The sequence below is a fragment of the Amborella trichopoda genome, chromosome 12 (genome assembly GCF_054954075.1).
Source record: "Amborella trichopoda isolate Santa Cruz 75 chromosome 12, AtrichopodaSantaCruz75HAP2 v2.0, whole genome shotgun sequence".
NCBI classification, from domain to species: domain Eukaryota; kingdom Viridiplantae; phylum Streptophyta; class Magnoliopsida; order Amborellales; family Amborellaceae; genus Amborella; species Amborella trichopoda.
In genome coordinates this window covers 2,604,250-2,624,921 of record NC_142347.1, presented here as the reverse complement: position 1 = coordinate 2,624,921, position 20,672 = coordinate 2,604,250, and the positions used below count along the sequence as shown (strand labels likewise).

The 20,672-nt window shown below is 37.6% G+C and overlaps 1 protein-coding gene across 36 annotated transcripts; it reads right to left on the bottom strand.

Annotated features, from left to right (window-relative positions):
* Nucleotides 1-805: 805 nt before the first annotated feature.
* Nucleotides 806-19,979, bottom strand: LOC18433734 (mitochondrial ATP-independent inner membrane protease subunit 1a). 36 transcript variants are annotated; one of them, XM_088854142.1, is made up of 8 exons: nucleotides 19,864-19,979; nucleotides 18,824-18,907; nucleotides 9,904-10,085; nucleotides 8,037-8,094; nucleotides 7,323-7,544; nucleotides 7,084-7,194; nucleotides 3,420-3,466; nucleotides 806-1,106 (listed from the first exon to the last, which is right to left on the bottom strand). In XM_088854142.1, exons 3-7 carry the CDS (start codon nucleotides 9,984-9,986, stop codon nucleotides 3,431-3,433), a joined length of 510 nt encoding a protein of 169 aa, XP_088710268.1. In that variant the 5' UTR covers nucleotides 9,987-10,085; nucleotides 18,824-18,907; nucleotides 19,864-19,979; the 3' UTR covers nucleotides 806-1,106; nucleotides 3,420-3,430. The 36 variants fall into 36 exon arrangements, with proteins under 36 accessions (XP_088710268.1, XP_088710271.1, XP_088710261.1 ...); XM_088854145.1 differs by having other exon boundaries at nucleotides 7,323-7,537; XM_088854148.1 differs by lacking the exon at nucleotides 806-1,106 and adding an exon at nucleotides 1,133-1,478 and having other exon boundaries at nucleotides 7,323-7,537.
* Between the last annotated feature and the right edge of the window lie 693 nt (nucleotides 19,980-20,672).

The window sequence follows — 20,672 nt, the reverse complement described above, 5'->3', positions numbered from 1 at the left end:
CCATCCAATATTTTGAAGGTGAGATCTGAGTGTCATAAAACTTGGAATTCAGCTTTTCTCCTTCCGAAAATAATCACTCATTGATTCATAGATGGTTCCCCAAAATTTTAGATTAAAAAATCCTCCCAAATAGCTGTTCTGCACGGGAATAAAGAGACAGTATTGCTCCCACGGGAGCATCACATACGCGCTCTCATGGAAAATTGCTCAAAATTGATTGGGAAGACAAGGAAACAGATCATACAAGTATTGAGATTTAAGGTCATAGGAATATCAGAAAGATTAAATGGAGGCCATGGATATGGACACCCTTAAATAATTGGATGACTAGACTGATGAAGATAGACTTGTTGGATGATCTTATTGAACCAGTGGACACCGGAACCTCTAGCCATGCCACTGTAAAAAGTGGCAATGGAGTCCAATAACGGAGGAGAGTGGAATTGCATTAGAGAAGAGAGTCATGGCTGGGAAGATCGGGATTTGGAATTAGGAAGAAGAGCTAGATGGGTTTTAGAGAGAGAGAGAGAGATGGCTTACTTGGGTCAGTAAATAGCAATTGCGAGCAAGTTGCAAGGTTTTTATTTTTATTTTGACATGCTTTAGCTCTCCCAGCCGTTCATTTAAATCGGACAGTAGGGAAAAGTCAATCACACTTGGTTTTATAAGTGGGTGGCACCACCGAGTAATTCTTCCCATATTACCGCTTCATTTGTGAGCATAATACTGAACAGCTGCCATTCATTCTGGGTCTGGAAAACCGACAAGATGCACGAGCAAAACGTATCACACTGACCCTAACGCATTTAGTAAAGCTTGTTGACATGTAAATGAATGTACTCTCAATGTAGTCAAAATTGTATGGTACCCATACGAGTACCTAAATTTAATAGAATACATATGAATTGATGTGTATGAACCTAAATGAAATAAATTGTCAAACCTGTTCTTGTTTAGAAAATGCTAATCCCAAAATACAGAAATGTGCAGCTCTGATTAGCATCCTGATGTGTCCTCGATGAACACACCCCAACTGCAATGACAACAGCAAGGCAGCACCCACCTGAACTCTTTGCACATATTCCTTCTTCCAAGAACTTAACAAACTACCAAACAAGGACCAAAAGAACCCTTTAGAATCAACTAAAATTGGATTATAAAATTGAGTCTTTTTTCACTCAAAATGAATTACAAGTCAAATTACGGATTTCCCAAGTCCCTTTAATACCAATTATTGACCATCTGATACTAACAATAATAATTGAGATACGCAGATATAACCTCCGAATCTCAATTGAGGAGTTTGTTCGGAAAGAAGAGTAACTACAAGGAAACAGAGCTTTCAACCTGAAAAAGGATATTTCTATAAGAAGAAAAAATCAGATAGCAGTTGGTTGCATTAGTCATTCAGAACCAACCAAGATGCTCGGCACAACTACATTAGCGCTGCACCAGGAGAAACATCTGGTCAAGACAACCTGTCAGAAGTACCTGCCATTGTTCATCATGTTCATCTTCTCCAGGATAGCTGGTATCTCATGGACCCAGACCCAGACACACATAATCTAGAGTTAACACTCAATCATCTAAAAGAAATGAGAAATCAAGGAGGGATAGCCTCAGATGAGTAAGGAACAAATCAAATCCTGCTATGTTAATGATCTGACCAGCCAACCGCCCACAGCATTGAGCTGGGCAACAGCCACATGATACAGGATCTTCTTCAAATTCTCTTCACTGACTATCCAAACTCCAGACTTCATACCTCATTCATTAGAAGTGGAATGTAGCAGTGATTTGCTAAAGCAAATGGAACCAAAAGAGTAACGCTTGAAGAATAAATTAATAGGAATCTTAGTGAGAAATTTTCTGAAGTAAGAATTTCTTATTAAATACAAATATATGAAGGAAGTTTTTGCAAATTATGAGAGGAAAAAGTTCATATAAGGTTGTGACCTTACGTGTAGAAGGTTGCAGTAATCTACACCATTCATTTTATTTGGATGGTGTAGATTTGGCACGATCTCAAGAGACATGCTAGTTTTTGATATTATCTTAAAAGTCGTGTCAAATTTACACTATCCAATTAAGATGGACGGTGTAGAACATCGCAACCTTATTTCTAAAAGGTTGCAACCTTATGTAAACCACAACCTGAAAGGAAAATATATTCTATATAAATTATCGCCAATTGAGTTTGATAGATGATTCACTCATATAGTTCACTCCAAGTATGTCCTGTACTTTATTTATGCTATCCCATGTGATATATATTGAATTATGCTATCCCATGTGATATATATCATTCAATACACCTCCCATATTTCCATGCAAGAGAAGAAAGTTACTACCAATAGCTCAAATTGGAACAATTGAAGATACGGAAACAAGCATAACTGAGACCATACATCTGGTATTACTAGATGTTGTTAAAGATGTCCCAGCAATGTGCAAGGGACACATTAAGGATGATATTCTAGAAGGAAACATGATAATACAAGGAAACCATCATTGCTATTTCTGAGGAGGGCATTTGAGAGATTTTCTATTTTTTGGCGATCATCATACTTCTTGATACCAACTCGTAACGGTCGAAAATTCTCACTTATTTTTTAGTTCATAACGGTGGGAAAGGGTTTCAACAAGCAAATGTTATATGGACATTGTCCTGCTTCAACAATTAACACCAACCTAAAGAATGGAGATTGACTTGCAGGTCTATTTCCCTTCAATCTCTTGCAAAGACACTTAACTACAAGAGATCCAAGGTTTGAATTTGGGGCTTTATTACTCTTCTCTAGAGGGGATCAAGTGTATGATCAATTTTAGACTTTTGTAGGTCTGGTGGACCTAGTAGAAAAGTTCTCTTTTTCATGGATCCATCATCCAAGGCTCAACAGGTCTCCAGAAAACTAGAGTGATACCATGTAAAAGTTACACACATCCTTCAAAAGACTTTTTATTATTTCTGTGCAAAATTTAGCCAAGTGAAGATGTTAAAACAGATCGAATAAAATGATTATTAGGAGAACTGAAAAGTTAGAGATTAATACGAGAACCATCTGAGATGTGGCATTCTAGGATGTCAGACAATGGACCTATGTCAGACCACTTCATTTAGCTATTTACAATCATTGAGTGGTTAAAAGAGGAAGGAAATCACCAGCATCGATTCAATGGTCCCTGTGTGCTTCGTAAAATGACCAATAAAGTAGGAACTTTACATAAACATGAAACATGTAACCAATTGACTGTCTTGAAGACGTAGACAACTAGACAATGACCTAGTTCTGCATTTGTGTTTTGTAATGCACATAATGGTTTTGTCCAATGCTAATAATAGCCATATCTCTTTATTGAGATATATTTGTACCTAATCAATCAATTGGGACAAAAAATGTAAAGGCAGAAAAACTTACAATAATCAAAATCAGTCCAAACGCCCCAAACCATCAATTGGCCAAATCTGCAAAAGTTATTAGCAATATAAATTATAAGAGAATGAGGATTTCCAGCACAAAGTAGCAGAATACCATTATGATAAATGCCTGTCAAAGAATCCAGAAAATTTATTACGTAAACTACCACAAATGAAGTAAAGTATAACCTATTGTATGACACTACCATAATTGTTGGGATCATAAGCCAGACCAGGGGAGGGATGTGGTTCAGGAGTGGGGGATTGTGAAAGGCTAGAAGATCCTATAGTTGCAAGTGTTGTCCGTACAGTGCGCACGTCAGTGATTGAGATCCCAACCTTTTGGGGATCTCAATCCCGAAGTTTTAGGCTCCCAATCCCAAGCTTTAGGCGATCTTGATCCCAACCTTAGTTATAGCCAGAACTATATATACTCTTTAAAGAAGGGATTTCCTTATTTATAGTCAGCAAACAATGCAACTATATTAAAAATATAGTTGCATTTGCCAGCTCGCTATAAAGAAAACTAGTAGTTTGGTCATTATCTTGATCTTTAATGTGAGGATTGAGATCCGTAACACTGGGGATCGAAATCCCAAAGTTTAAAAATCGAGATCCCTTCAAGACCTGTTTCCCGGAACACTAAACAAACAATATATGGTAAGAAGAAAATTGATCTCACATGGTTTCCATCCTTAAATTATAGCAAGACAAGAGAACTTGCTCATGGCATAATTAGTGAAATGCTTGCTAAAGCACACAACGAGGGAATTACAATATGGTAAATTTGAAAAGGGATTTGGAAAAAGAACATTTCGTTCATACTTTCTTCAGACATTTATTGTAACAAAGAAGGCTGATGATATATATTGTCATTGCGACAAGTGACGAGAAAAGGCTAGAATATGCCAGTGATATCACATAATTCTTAAATTGCCCTTATTTATGAAAGACAAAATCATCCTTGTGTAAATCCACAATCATCATGAACAGTACTCAAAATAACATTGGAGATCATGAAGTGATACTAAACTGAAAAATTATGTCCCAAAAATTATGTCCCAGATGTCATCATTCATTTAGTAGGAAGATCAGCCACTTATATATTGGTGTACCTATATGAGGCAAAGATATTATACCAGTTAAGAAGTGATGCAAAATATAGTGACAAGCTAGCTCTCTGTTTTTATTTGTCACAAAACACGACTTATCGTATTATAAGTAATGATTATTCTAATTTCTAGAAGCGACGCTTATACCAAATTCAAGTTTTGCACTTCCTTTTTTTTTTGACAAGGTTACATAGAAATGGAACTTGAGACGTAGTGCTATGAAACCCAGCTGCTACGGTCCTCACCCAGCCACTTGGCTGAGGACAGAAACAGCAGGCATCTTGCACCTTCAAGAAATTGAGGATCTAAGAAACATACAATATCTGGCGAAGATCTTCTTCTAGTATATAAAAATCCATAATGATCAGCATTGCCATAGGCAACTAATTCCCGTCTAGGAGATGTATACCACCTCCCGGAGTAGTCTACAGGTAGCCAGTTATGCAGCATGGTTAACAAATGTGAAATTTGATGATCACACATCTACAGATTGATCACGTAAACAGCTGACCATAGTATGAATAAATATAAATACAAAGCAGTTATCAAGCAATCTCCTTACACAAAGTCCCACTTGACCCAAGTTCATCATCGACGGCTTAACTTACGAAATGCAACTGCCATCTACCGTATCAATTTTTATGAAAATATCATCAACAAATACCAGGAAACCCATGTTCCTGGTTGTAACCTTCCATAAGCAATAAAGCCTCCACAAAAAAGTAAAAGAGAGATCCAGGCAGCCACAGCAACTAAGAGAGACATCTGTGAATTACATTCAGTACACTTCGGTAAAGCTTTTTCAGGCCACTGAGGTTCTTTTGCTGGCTCCCCTTTTGGACAACTACCCCGAGTTCCCCATGCCATATTTTTGCTGAATCATATTCTTCCAAAGATGTCTACGAGTCATCTTACCCAAAAAAGCCACATTATGTCTTTGAGTCATCTAATCCCAAGCCCCTCTTCTCTCTCCAGTTTACAGTCAGTATCCAACACACAAGCTGAAGTTTTTGGCCCCCTCCAGTCCAAGACGATAAAAGATCCCTTATAATGAGTTCTAGTCAGGTTAACAATAGAGATAGGCATCTTGGATGAAGACATTTGAAACACTGGGATATTAGACAGAGTTGCTTTAACATCCCAAGGGAGAGGAGCCTGCCCCTCCAAAACGCCAACCTCCCCTCAAACCTTTCCACCTATCAGTCTGCAGCTGCTTTTCCAGATTTCCTATACATAGCAGCAGCCGCCCCAGGTGCTTACCACGGATTTTTTCCTACCCCACAACCCAAATCTCGAGCTAGTATTGCTGTTATTCGTTTACTGAACCCTACCCCCATTATTTCAGTCTTCTTCATATTCATTTTTCTTCCAGTCATGACTTCAAAGCTCCGAAAGAACAGCCACAAGTTATCCAATTGTTGTGGGATTGCATCACCAAACATCAAGGTATCGTCAATGTAGTGGAGGGAGATTAGGACCCTCCGCTAGAGTATCTAAATCCTTGGCTGTCGAGATTTTAGATGGATGCATTAAACACCTCTGCAAACGCGAACAAGAAGGGGAATTGGGGCTCCCCTTGCCTCAGATCCTCTTGATGCCTAGAAGAAACCATGAGGACAACCATCAATCAAAACTGAGAATGTGATTGTAGATATGAATCCAGGTATCAAAGATACCCATTTTTCCATAAACCCATTTGTGATTGGACAAGGTCCAGTAACTCCCAATCCACATGGTCATAAGCTTTTTCCCATCCAATGACGAAACGGTCCAATATTTGGCGTTCCAGGACAAAAGCCCCTTTGAGTGAGGGAAATGACTATTCAATATTTCTTTTAGTCTAGTAGTCAGCACTTTTGTCAATATCATATAGAGACTATTCAGCAAAACTTTTTAGTAAGCAAGCTTATGGGCCGAAAATCCTTAAGCTCAGCAGCCCCTTCTATCTTGAGCACCAAAGCAATGAAAGTGGAGTTCATGCCTTTGTGAATCACCCGCCAGCGATGGAATTTCGAGAAAAAGGCCAATGTAAATGGGGCATGAGTATCCCAAAATTGATGGAAAAGAGACACCGAGAGGCTGTCGGACCCCGGTGCTTTATCATGGCCAAGGTCAGCTACAATCTTTTGGATCTCCTCCATTAAGAAAGGCCACTCAAGCAAAGCAGCCTGTTCAAGTAATAATTTCATACGCTTAGTTTTCTACTAATGCATAAATCTCTTTTTATTTTGGAATTTGCATAATGCATAACTCTCTAAATGTAGGCAAGCAGGGCTTGTCCACTATGATGCGAGCATAAACAGGCAGCAAGTTCCTTAGTTCAATTTATGCCCCAAACCTCATATAGTGAGGATCTGATCAAACAAAATTTATCAGCTCACCACAATGCAGAACTGAACCAACAGCACAACAATATACAACACTGCACAAATTCAAAGAGCTAAAATATATCTCAAATACGGAAACCCATCAAAAAACATTTACAATGCTAAATAGAATAAGTTCATTAAAATAAAGCAGTGTTGCATTGACAGTGAAGCAGAACAAGTTTACCCTCATCCAAACTTTCCCTTTCAGGAGTGCAAAAGGAACAGGACCATAATGCCTAGAATCCTGGGAGTGCATAATATTGTCACCTTGAAGCCAAACATGACCTTTAGGTACCTAGAATTGCAACAAGAAACTCTATGAAATAAAGGAATAGAACACAAGAAAGTATAGCCAGTATCCAAACTTGTTTTTTTATCGGTAACCAATACGCAAACAATTGAAAAGCCGAAAGGGAAACATACAGTGACAGTGATAACTTTTCTGCTGCCCACATTTGGGTGAAAACTGATGTGGTCACCTTCCAAGCCAATGACACGTTTACATATCTTGATGTTCGGATTTTGTGGCGAACAGGCAATAACAATATCACCAGGATAGATTCTTCCATGCCTTGAAGACAAGCGTTCCACTAGAAGGACATCACCATCATTGTTTAAGGTAGGCGCCATGCTGGGTCCTGAGGTCTTCACCAAAAAATCAAGTGTTAATTACAGGATCGCCCCACAATCCCCCCCAAGATTCAATGTCCTCCCCATTCTAAGCCTAGTTGAAAAGTCTCTCCCATCAATTACCCAAATTGACTTTTTCTCACTTACCCCCTAAATTCATGACAAAAATGCCCCCCATTAATTATCTGACAAAATTAGAAAAATTCATGACAAAAATGCTCCCCAATAATTTCTCCGGCCTTCCATGAAAATTGGTGTCTCGCTCTCCTTATTTTTCCTCTCTAACCTTCCCAAGCTCACTGTGTCCAAGCAACAGATAAAATCACCATTCTCACTATGTTCAAGCTCTCTGGTTCTATCTCATGGGGATGAGTTTGCCACATTTTCATTACCTTTGTGTTGAAGAAGTTTTGGCCAAATATTAGAACTGAAATGGACCAAATAACCAAAAATCCATTCCATTTTATTTTGTCGTATTTTTCTTGTTTTGCTTGGGTGGCCACGTACCTCTCTCTCATCCAAATGGGTTCCAAACCCTCCATCTCTGCTCCAAATCAACAGGGCCCTGGAAAAAATTGAGATGTCTCAGTCGAAAATTGATCGAACTTACTGAGAAATTGTAGCTGAATTGTCAGTATTTTGACCTATCTCATCGGAAAATGCACCCGCTTTGTTGGATAATGCATCTACCTCACTAGAAAACCGACCCCTTGTCAGAAAACACACCCACATGGCCCGAAATTCCAGCTGACTTGCTGGAAAACTAACCCAACTTGCTGGAAAAGCAAGGTTTCAAAAAACGCTAGGCGGCCCCAAGCAGCCATCCTGACGCCCAACACCAAGAACCTCAAGTGCCCTGTAGTACAAATTCTTTAGATATATGCATATATGTGATGTCCAAACGCACATATATGCATACATTAGTGTCAATTTTGTAATTTATTGCATTTGAAAACATTTTAACATACTTTTCAACATATCGAATGTTGAAAATAGACTTGTTCAAAATTTCAAAATTCAAACCATACAAAATTTAAAAAACTTGAAAGTCTAATAGTAATAGTCTCCAACTCTCCATCTGAGAAAATAATTCCAATGAGAAAAGAAAAGTTTAGGAAGCTTCTTCAAACCACAAAAAATACTTTTGATTCTCAAAAATAGGCATAGCTAAGATATTGAGGGCTTATGGAAGTGTTCTTTTAACTTTGGGGGGTTAAAAATAACCCCCATAACCTATTTAAACCTTTTTGGGGGTCAAAATTACCCCTTTGCCCTTTTGGGCATCTTTAAAAATTCAAAAAAGGCCCATGTCCCTAGGCACCCGTTCGGCCCAGCCCAAGTACAACCGCCCAGAACGGGGCACCCAAGCCTAGGCATGTGGCTAGAGGTGTCTTGGGTGCCTAAGCGCAGGGCAGACTATCTTTTAGAACACTATGGAAAAGTCATTCACTTTTTAAGAAAAGTCACCCACTTTCATAGTGAAATAGAGAGAACTAGAACGCAAGGAGCTTGGGAAGGTTAGAGAGAGAAAATAGGGAGAGAAGAATTTTGAATGGAAGGAAAGAGAAAGAAAAAGGGGAGAGAGATGAATTTTTCTTATTTTTTTAGATAATTTCTGGGGAGGGCATATTTATCATGATTTTTGATGTAAAGTAGGTTGGGCGCATAAACGAAAACACAAGTCAATTTGGGGCAGTTGATGGATGAGACTTTTCAACAGGGGGTATATGAGAAGGACATTGAATCTTTTATTCTTTTTTTTTTGGGGGGGGAGGGGAGGGGGTGCGGGTGGCCTTGTAATTTTCCCTTAACAAAAAGACTACTTTGGGGAAGTTACACCGCACGCATCTTGTCTTGATGGGATCAGAAAATGCCTATGGTTAACAAGGAGAACCAAGTTTCGTATACCCAGATTCAGGATCAGGCTCCTCTCTCTCTCTCTCTCTCTCTCTCTCTCTTACGCGTGCGTGCACCCAACCACCCACCCAAAAACATGCTCTCGCCATACATTTCCACCAAGTCATACAGTCAACCCAATCCAATAACCTACTGAGTTTGAAGGTTGTGTTTGAGTCCAAGATTGTGTTTTTAAACTAGAGGTTTGCCCATTGTTAAACATCAATGGACCAACTACCCCAAGTTCTCTCATAAGTTTTCTTATGTTAAATATTCGGTTGGCTTGTATCAGATATTGTTCATCATAGGAGCAACAATAGAATCACCATCAGGAAATTAGACAAAACAAAATCAAATCCGTGTACATATTAGCAAGATGTGATCAGCATGACATAGTTCAGCAGTCGGCACATGATGAAAGAAAGCAACCAAAAGGGTAAATTTCATGCCAGCAAAAATCACAAGGAAAACAACTAACCAGTTCTGTTGAAAAGGCATAAGTTTCTGTGACATGCATGAGGGAGATAAATGTAGGAACAGCGACAATATAGTGCCATGCATCCTTTGCAAGTTGCTTGAAAGAAGTATGAGAACCACCCATGAATCTCCATCCCATGTCTTTCTTAAATCTCTTTATAAATTATCTATCACCTCAAAATTCTGAAAGACAAAGTAATAAAAAAAACATCAGTTAAGGAGTACTGGAATTGATTTGCAAAAAGAAACAAAGCACTACCAATGAAACTCAATAGAAAAGTAAAGTCTCAAAAACATTTTCCTCATAACTCCTGAACTCAAGGATGTAATTAAAAAAAAATATTCAATTTCAGGTGGACATGTCAGCTAAAAAAAAAAACCCTAAGTAGTTAAGCCAGTAAACAGTAACCGTTTTGCATATAGCACAAAAATTAAACAAGGGGATCCCATTTTAGTAGCAAAACAAACAATAAAGCAGTCTTTCCCAGTATAGATGAGACTAGTGTTAGCAAACTCCGGCTGGTCGATTCAGTCTTACACAAGCTCAGCACCCGGTATGCCAGCAACTCAGGACGCATCTATATTGCAACAATGGCCACCCTAGTTACTATAGAAACTTGGGGGAGTACTCCAGAACTTGGCGAGTTCTTGATGGACTAGGCAAGCGAGTCCTTCAAAACTCACACCGAGGTTGGTTAATTTTCATAAATATAAAGTGGGCAAGAAATCCGACTGTTATAAGGTATTTTTGACTGACTTAACCACAAGTTTTGCTTGGTGGGCCGGGAATGCCCAATTCATCAATTTGTCTGGTAAATTACTAGGGCTCGCGTGGCCCATGCCGGATTAATCGTATTCTAGGCGGGAGCAATGAATCTATTTTAAGTGGCTTGTTTTGAACCAGAGAAACCTACGTATGAACAAGGATTGATTTTACTTCCCCATCTAGCTACTCTAGATGGGCTCGAAAACGAGAGAATTTTTAGAGAGAAGATAGGCTCGAAACTTGAATTTTCAGATTTGAAAAGTGAAACATCTCCATATTCAATAGGAAATATCTTGAGATCCCGAGGCAGATCGTCGAAAGTATGGGTCCGTTGCGACCGTGCTTCGAAGGGCTTCAGTTTGATATAAGTGTTGTGCGTGATCGGAGAAAGAGAGTTTCATGTGAGGCAATGTTTCAAAACGCGGACCACCTAGCGCTTTACGTCCGCCTAGGCACCAAAAATAGGCAAAAAACCCTGTGCCCCCGCCTGAACGTACCTAGGTGTCCACCTAAGGGCGGAAATACCGCTCCTTGAGGGTATTTTTTGGTCATTTTTTTATTACTAAATGGGCAAAATTATGGGTTTTCGGTTCATTTGAAACTTAAAACCCATTAGAGGATATTTTAGAGAGAGAAAACCCAAAAAAAAACAAAAATCTATTGGGCCGCCCAAGTTTTGGGCACCCGCTTGGACACCCACCTAGGTGCTAGGCGGTCTGGACCCCCCGACCGCCTAGCGCTTTTTGAAACACTGGAGTGAGGGACAAAGAGGAGGTGAGATAAAAGGTTGGAGAAAGAATAGAGAGAGAGAACGGAGAGAGTAGCAGAGAAATTGGGGGTGCAAAGAGAGGGAGAGAAAGAGACCGAGAGATTGGGGGAGGTAAAGAGAAGAGATTAAGAAAGAGAGGGAGATTGGGTAAGACCGAGAGATTAGGGGAGATAGAGAGAGAAAGAAAATTGAGCGGGGGAGATAGAGAGAGAAAGAAAATTGAGGGGGGCGGAGAGAGAGAGAGGAGAGAAAGTAATATCGTGAGGGACAAGAGAGATAGAGAGAGATAAAAAAAATTAGGGAGAGAGATCATATGAGAGAGAGATTGGGGTGAGGGGGAGAGAGAGATATGTTTGGAGAAAGAGAGAGAAAAGTTGCATGCAGGGGAGAGAGAAAAAGCTAAGAGAGAGAGTATTATGGGGAGAGGGAAAGATTGTGGGAGAGAGAATTTAGGGAGAGAGATTGGGTGGAGAGAGAGAGAGAAAGATTGGGAAAAGTGTCATCCGGCCTTCGATCACACACAAAACTTATATCAAACTGAAACCCTTTGAAGCACGGTCACAACGAACCCATACTTTCGACGATCCAACATCGGTATCTCAAGATATTGCCTCTTGAATATAGAGATGTTTCACTTTCAAATCTGAAAAATTCAAATTTCGAGCTTATCTTCTCTCTAAACATTCTCTCGTTTTGGGTCACGCCATGATGCGTGCCATATGTCACAACGAGCATATTAACGAGATTTAGCTCGTGTTCGAATTTGCGAGTAATTGGACTCAAAATGAGCAAGTTATGAGCATTTGAAATTCATCTCGAAATGAGAAAACACAGGTTCACCAAGGTGGCACTGCAATACTGTAAAACCCACCATTTTTTGGTAAGTTGGGCCCAGAATGGTCCCGGATAGTCCGATTGAGCCAAAATTTGGTATTTGGGGGTCTTTCGAAGTTTCGGATCTAATGGTGGTGGTTCGATATTCGTATGAAACCCGAAAAATAGTGTTGTTATATGATCCATTTTCAGGGTGATAGGACTTGAATTTTCGGACCAGATTTTGTCCTGATTGTTCTTAAACTCGTCAAATTGGGCTAAACTTTGGCGAGAATCCTTAAAGCACCCCAAGCCACCATTCTACCAATTTTGGGGTCATTTTGTCACTTTTCTAAAAAAGATTCTATTTGGTCAGTGCTTCCGTAGTCCACAACCAGTTTTGGTACTGGCGAGACCCGATCGTGATTGGCTCCTTCCATATTCGTGTCGGAGGCTAAGTCAGTCAAAAATACCCTATAACACCAACCCCCCTTTTTTCTCAACTCTTCACCATTAAAGCATCTTTTTTAGCCCAAATTTCGTGTGGATGCGAGGTTTTGAATGATCTATCAAGGATGGAGTTCACGAAAAATGCCACATATTTTGCGGATTTGAGAGATCAAGATTTTGACCTAGGTTTTGGCTGAATTCGAAAAGCTATGATTTCTTAACAACGGTTTGCCGATTCTAGATGAAAATTGTTCCCTAAGCCTATTTTTTAGTTATCCATCAAATAATAGGCTTACGAAAAATATCGAAAATCTCAATCTCAAGGGATTTTTATTGGATTACAATGCACCCAAAATTTTCAAGAGCTTGGATCGATTAGAGCGGTACTCATAACGGAAATCTAGTTTGGAAGTTTCCATTTAGGTTGTTTTAGGACATTTTTTACAAAAGTCAAGAGGCCCCAATTTGCACTGAGCACAAAGATTGGAGAATCGACCTCAAAATCTTGCGTAACTTTTTTCAATTGAATTTCAATTGAATTTCACATAATTGATTTATGTTTGACTGATATCACTTCTGCCACCATAGTTCCTATAACACCAAAATTGTGCCCTTCCCTTCAAGTTTTTGTTAACTTTCCACCAAGATCCCAAGCTTTCTAGAAAGTCTTCTCATTTGTTGCCATCATTTTCGCTTCCCCAGCACAACGTGCTCTTCCCATAGCTGTTGGGATCAAGAGCAATCAGTATTGGGAGTGGGGGATGGTGAAAGGCTAAAAAATCCTTATGCTTGGAAGCATTGTTTCTAAAATGCATATTTTAAGCAACGTGATCCCCAAAATGTTAGGGATCTCAATCCCGACCTTTTGGGGTCTCAATCCCAACCTTTTGGGGATCTTGCTCACAACCTTTAAGAGAATATATAATCTAGCACTATAGTTATTCTTTAGTAGGGATATCTTTATTTTTAGTCAGCAAGTAAATGCAACTATATAAAATTTACGATTGCTTTGCTAGCCAGCTATAAGTAAAGAAAATCATCAACTTGGTTAGTAACTTGGTCTTTAAGGTAACGATCAAGATCTCTAATAGAGGGATCAAGATCCCAAAATTTAAAAATTGAAATCGCTTGATCCTTTTCCTGGAGCACTAAAGCAAGATTCTAGAGAACATATCCACGTAAGTTAGGAAATCCTTGCTCTCACCAAACCACAAAAAACAATGTTCTCTCTATATGCCCAAACCTAGCAAGCCTTTAGGTCTCTCTCTTCATGAATCTGAAGTCTATGGTTTCCGACGCATTCTTTCTCTCTCTAATCCTAAAAATATCTGTTCTCTTATTTACCCACTATCTGTTTCTATCCAAGCAGCCAAATACCCTGGGTTTCTAGGTTGGGAGAAGGGCTCCATAGGTTTAGGTTCAAAGACAGCATGCCTTTTCTTGTGAAATATGGAAAAAGAGAGGAGGAGCTTTTATATTTTGAACTGAGAGATACAGAGAGAGAAAGAGTGACAGAGTGAGAGAGAGAGATGACAAATAATCTGCTGAGATAATCACAACAGTAAGTTTTGGAAGTCAATTGAAAAAAGAAATAAAAAAGTGGTAGAAATTCAAGACTTAAAGGAGACTTGTTGGCAGTTCTCATAAACTGAAAAGAAATGTGGCAATTTTGAATATCTAATAAATTGTGGTAGCAAAAGTGAGGTTTTCATATACATTCGACAAGCTCAATATTGAGCTCAAGCCAAGCTTGTCATATATTAAGATTGACATGTTAAATAAACAAGTCTGCATGTTTGTCTAGGCTTAGCTTATTGAGACGAAAATTCTGCTCCACAATCCGAGCTCATTACAAACTGAGTCAACTTTGGATTGCAAGCTACCTTGGTATGGTGACACCGGTAGCTCAAAATGTGATTTGTCAAAAATTTGGCCATCTTGAATATCACGATTTGGAAAGCTTGTCTCATTTTAAGATGTTTAATAACCAAGCTTGTCGGTTCGTTTTGGCTCAGCGTATTGAACCAAAAATTCTGCTCCACAAACCTGGCTCATTACGAGCTCAATCAAGTTTGGACAGCAAGCTACCTAGGTATGGTGACAACCATAGCTCGAAATGTCAAGATATATTGTGAATCCCCCGACGATTTGCAAAATTTGGCCAACTTATAATCTATGTCAAGCTTTAGCCAGTAAATAAAAGATGCTCTGGATGCTGAGATAATTAGCCAATGCTCATGAAAGAGTAACTACAATCATCCCTAGGGTAAGCCTTCTTTAACAAATAATCACTAGACGTTGATATCATAGTGAATATAATGAGACAAAGCATGATAGGCAGCTTTTAAGAAAACAATTAACGGCAAATTTTTAAGAAAATAAATTATAAAATTGTTTCAATAAACAAAAAGATGCTACCCTAATTTAATTAAAATAAAGGTATATATCACACGCGCGCACGCACGCACACGCACACACACATTCACATTCGGGGCTACACCACTCTAATCATCATCATCGTCATCCAAACATTATGCCGACTATTTGGGTCAGCTATATGAATCGTGTTCCACCATTTTGCTCTATCAAGAGCCATAGCCTCAGATAGACCACACATCACCATATGTATTCTCATTACTTCCATGTCCTTTTGAACCTTCCTCCTACCCTTCTGGAGTCTTAACTTGAATCAAATCACGCATCTCTAACCATTGTTGTTCTAGTCAACGCTACACATGACCACACCACCTAAGTCTATTTTCTCTCCCCTTATCGCTTACTGGAGCTAGCCCGAAGTTCTCTCAAATGTATTCATTCTAGATTCTATCCTTTCTTGTCTTGCCACTCATCCATCTCAACAACGTCATCCTAGCTACACTCATCCTCAACATTCCATCCCATTAAGCATGGCAGGTCTTACAGCCGTCCTATAGAACTTCCCCTTCTTATAAGTACACGACAATCACATAAGACTCCATAAGCACGTCTCTACTTCGTCCGAGATTTCGAGAATAATTTCTTTTATCTACTTCTTGGCCATCAATATTTAACTAATTCTGCATTTAATCTTATTATTAGTAAATTTGCATTCCATGTATTGTCTTAATCCATATAATTGTAAAACCTTTAGATTCTAGAGCATTTGTCGAAAGTTATAACATTGTGTTAACGGTATCTCTAGTGTCATCAATCAAAGATCTGTTATCCACAAACAACATACACCATGATACCTCATCCTATAGATGCCTAGCTAACTCATCCAAAACCAAGCAAAGAGATAAGGGCTCAACACTGACCCTGATACGGGCCCACTATCACTGAAAACCCACTTGTCTCTTCACTAGTTTTCCTCATACTAGTTAACGCTCCTTCATACGTATCTCTCACCATGGCAATATATCTTCTAGATACTTCTTTTATTTCCAACACCCACCAAATTAACTCTCAAGGTGCCTTATCATATGTTATCTCTAAATCAATAAAGAGCATGTGGAGGTCCTTTCTCTTGTCCCTATACTTCTCAATCAATTGCCCAAGTAGTAGCCCCAATAGAGGACTTCCTCGGCATAAAACCAAATGGATTTTTTGATACACTCATTTTATGTCATAGTCATTGTTCAATCACTCTCTTCCACAACTTCATAGTGTGGCTCATAAATTTAATCCCTGAATTGTTCACACAACTCTGAATGTCTCCTTTGCTCTTATGAATAAGTACCACAATACTTTTTCTCCATTCATCTAGCATTTTTTTTTGTTATCAAAATCTTGTTGAACAGCTTCAACAATCAAAATATGTCAATCTCCTTACTTGCACTTCCAAACCTCTACTAGTATAACATCTAGTCATAAAGCCTTTCCTATCATCATCTTTCTCAGAGCTTCTTTCACTTCAGATATCCTAACCCTACAAATGTTTCTATGACCTTCGATCTGATTTATGTCAAAGGTTCCTCCTAACACTGTACTACACCGCTCTCATGGTGAACTTAAAATTTCATGTTCCATAATTTTTTACCATAAAATGCCCTTTTAAGTCCAAATATGACTTTTGACTATAAATAATGCATGTATTTTAGGAGGATATTTTTTGTAATTTCAAAACCCCAAAAAAAATCCATTTCAAAAATAATATATACTTTAGATTTTTTGAATCATATTTCCCGTCATTTTAAAATCCCTCCAAAAGTCAATTTCAAATTTAAAAATACTCACTAGATTTTTCAAACATGTTTGAATTTTAAAAGAAAAATTAAAATTAAAATTAAAATTAGAATATGCCTTTTTCTAAATTTCCAAAAAATTTATTGCTAATATCATTTTTGACTTTTAAATGCATTTTTTAATTAAAATTTTCGCAATAGGAAATTCTTAATTCACCATAACAATGTTGTACACAGATTAACCTCGCATCCATGCATACACACACAAATGTACATAGGAAAATTATTATAAATAGGAAAGTTATTATAAACACCAGCTCATACACAATAGTACTCGCTCAATGACTTAGACTAGAATGGGAAAAAATGGAAGGCCACAATTTTGTTACGTATTTTTATTTTATTTTTCCACAAATTTTTCACATAAAATCTAGGGCATCCATTCTTCTAAACGAGGCACAAATAAAAAAATGAAAAAAAAAATTAATTCGAAAAGAATAAGTGATCAAAATGGCCCCAAAATATTCAAAGGTATTTCGATCAATTTATTTTTTCAAACTCTTTTTTTTTTTGGTTTTTTTTGCGGTGCCTCATTGAGGGGAACATATCCTCAAAATCTCATGCAAAAGAGATTTGTAAAGACAAATTAGAGTTTATTGACCTACATGCAACCATGATTGCCCATTTTCTTCCCTTTTAATCTGGACCACTGCGTGTATATTACTGTATACCAGAGCTAGAATTTAGAATTGTTTCCACACACACACATCAACTCTCTAAATTGCTTCTAAATTATGTTAATGTATTAACGTAACATGCATGTCAATTAGGACATGTGTGGAAGGGTCTTTTGATTTATCTGGTGTCTTTGAAAGAAGTATTTGTACATCCAACCAATTCTAGCCTGTGCTAACAAAACACTGGTAAGAATTGATTGTCCAGATCCATTCTGTAAAGAAATCACAACAAAATTATGAAGTGCATTATGATAACTATTGCTAAAGATTAAAAAAAAATGGTTGTAGGATACTTCCCAAGTATATACATAATCCTCCTCCTAAATCATCGACATACTCACAAAAGATTGGCATATAATTTTCATAGTTACTTTACTTTAATAGTCATGTATGTGTGCAAAATCATAGCAACATTAGAGAACCCAATGCTAATTATATTAAAAAAAAAAGTCAATTCATATCCACAGTTTTGCATTTAATTGTCTATGTGAGCTAAAAGTAGAAACACAAATACCATATCTTTTCATTCTCAAAAAACCTTTGTTTAAGTTATTGTATTTTGTATCTTGATGATAATTTTCGTAAGATTTCATATTGTAATTAGATATGCAAGAGCCCATAGAAATTGCACTAACTATGAAGCAAACCAAACAATAGGAAAAGCAAGCCTTTAGATAAACTATTTGAGGCATGGCGGTCTTTCCAAAGCCAACTTATCGGTTCCTTTTGGAAACAACTATAAATGTTGACAAAGCAACCTAAGCGGTTGCCTTTGTAAACATGGCAAAAAAGTCAACTTCAGACTCAACTTAACTAAAGTAGCGCCCTGCTTCTAGACTCTCAAAAGGCCTTTTTCCCATCTAGGTTGTGAGAACATATGGTATGAACATAGATCAGAGAGTAATCGTGAGTGCTCATATGGCTTGCAACATAAGTAACTATCAACAAAGTTTATACCTGGTGCAGAAACTAAGCTGGTCTATCTACGAAAAGAAGAACAATAAGGTGGCCCACCATGACACTAGCAAAACATGGCACATTCTGCCTTGAAGAAAATGCTACTCTCAGCAAATACAACATTTAGACAATACGACTTTGCACTATACTTTTGTGATATTATAACTAATCACATGGTTGGTGGGCTGTGAAGACTAAGACATTTTGATGCTTCTCAATTTTTCAAATATACCTCGCTCATTCTTTTCATCAAGCTGAGAGTGTACCTCAATGTTGGAAAAAGATGCCAAATAGTTTGTATTTATTCCTGAAAGCTTGTTTCCCAGCCTCTATACATGTCCTTGTCAAAGCTGAACAAATCAACTACTACTTAGAGCTATTGGAAAAAAAAATTGGTTCTATGCCTAATATTACTACAAGTAAAGAGTATACTGGATCAATTTAAAGAGAGCATCATCCATAACCAGACGCTTGCTCTTCATCACTGTTCAGTGCCATGCAAGAGGAACATATGATCTAATTAATGGTTAAACTGCATAAATCACTAAATTAGTATGATAAAACCCAATCTTAAATTATTCGGCAGGTACACATTCCATAAAGGGATAGATTCCCATGATAAGTTTTTTCTCACACTAAAACTTATGCACATGTACATAAGAATATTGATCAAAACTGCCATCTGAACTACTTATTTGAACAAATAGATCAACAAAAGTTACCTAGAGCTCGCATACAAAGATGCCTATAATTCACCAAGTGTCTACCATCAAAGACATAGATATCCAAATGTGAGAAAAATAAATTGATCATTTTCTCTATGAGAAGTGAATTATCATTTACTGATAAGGTGCAAATAGACAAGCCCAAGGCGGTACCAAGTATCATCTACTTACCAAGCAGTAAGCTCCATGAAGTCCAGAATATTAATTCATGTATAAATCACTGGTTTTTTCAAAGAAATTTTCACGATTTTTTGGGTCGTGGTTTTTTTTTAGCTCAAAAAACCACAAAATCGACGTTGATGAGCTTAAAGAGCATTCCCCCCTTTTTAGAGCTCAAGAAGGTTTAAATGAAGTGTTGGAGGTTGAGGATTCGATCTCACTTTCCCAATTTTCGTGTTTTCAGGGACTTAAGTGTTACAAACTTCAGCTTAATCAGCTCCAGCGAACCCCAAATCCAAAAAATACACAATACCTGAGCTTTTTTTACTGATTGGCTTCAATGGAGATTCAACAAAGTTTTTTTGGGCGGTTTTAGCTTGGACCTCTAAATGAATGAGAGAGAGAAGAGATTCGAAGACTACCTGGATTCTCGATGATTTGAACTTTGAAGAGGAACGAGGCCCTGGATATTTGCTCTGAGCTTTCTAGAGGGAGAGACGAGAAAGAGGAGTATTCGTCATATAAAGATGATGAGAGCGAGCGGAAATCAAGCGGAAAAGACGATGTAAAACTAGGGTTTTAGCAATGTTGTTAGGTTTAGACCGGTGACTGTATCAGTGCTATAGTTGAACCGCTCGACCGGCCCCGGTCGGGTGGACTAGTAAATTAATAAAAGAAATAAAAATTAGAAAAAATAAAGAAAAAGGGTGAGATGGTGAAAATTGTAAAAAAAATTAGAAATATCAAAAAATATCAAGTAAATCAAAATGTGAGTATGTGATTCATGATGTCTTTTAATATATTTAAATTGTTTAATCTTTTTTATGGTGGGTTTTTTACTATTTTAAAAAATCAGCATAATAAATTGTATAAAGTCATAAATAACAAGCTTAAAAAGAAAATATCTCTCTATCAAATTATACCTAAATCAAAATATCCTTAATAATATGGAAAAAGATTGGATTAACCCACTAACTCATATGAATATATGAGCCCAACGGTCCAGATTGAATATGATACGATCTGATGATCATGGATATCCGGTAGTATTTAAATTTTAATTTTTTTTCTACAAATTCAAATCACTTGCAATTTTAGAAATGTGCTCATAAAAAATTGTTGAATATTCGAAAAATATCAAAAAAAAATATTTTACATGAAATAAATTGACCAAAATACCCTCAAAAAGTTCCGAGGGTGTTTTGGTCATTTTTTTAAATAATTTTTTTTT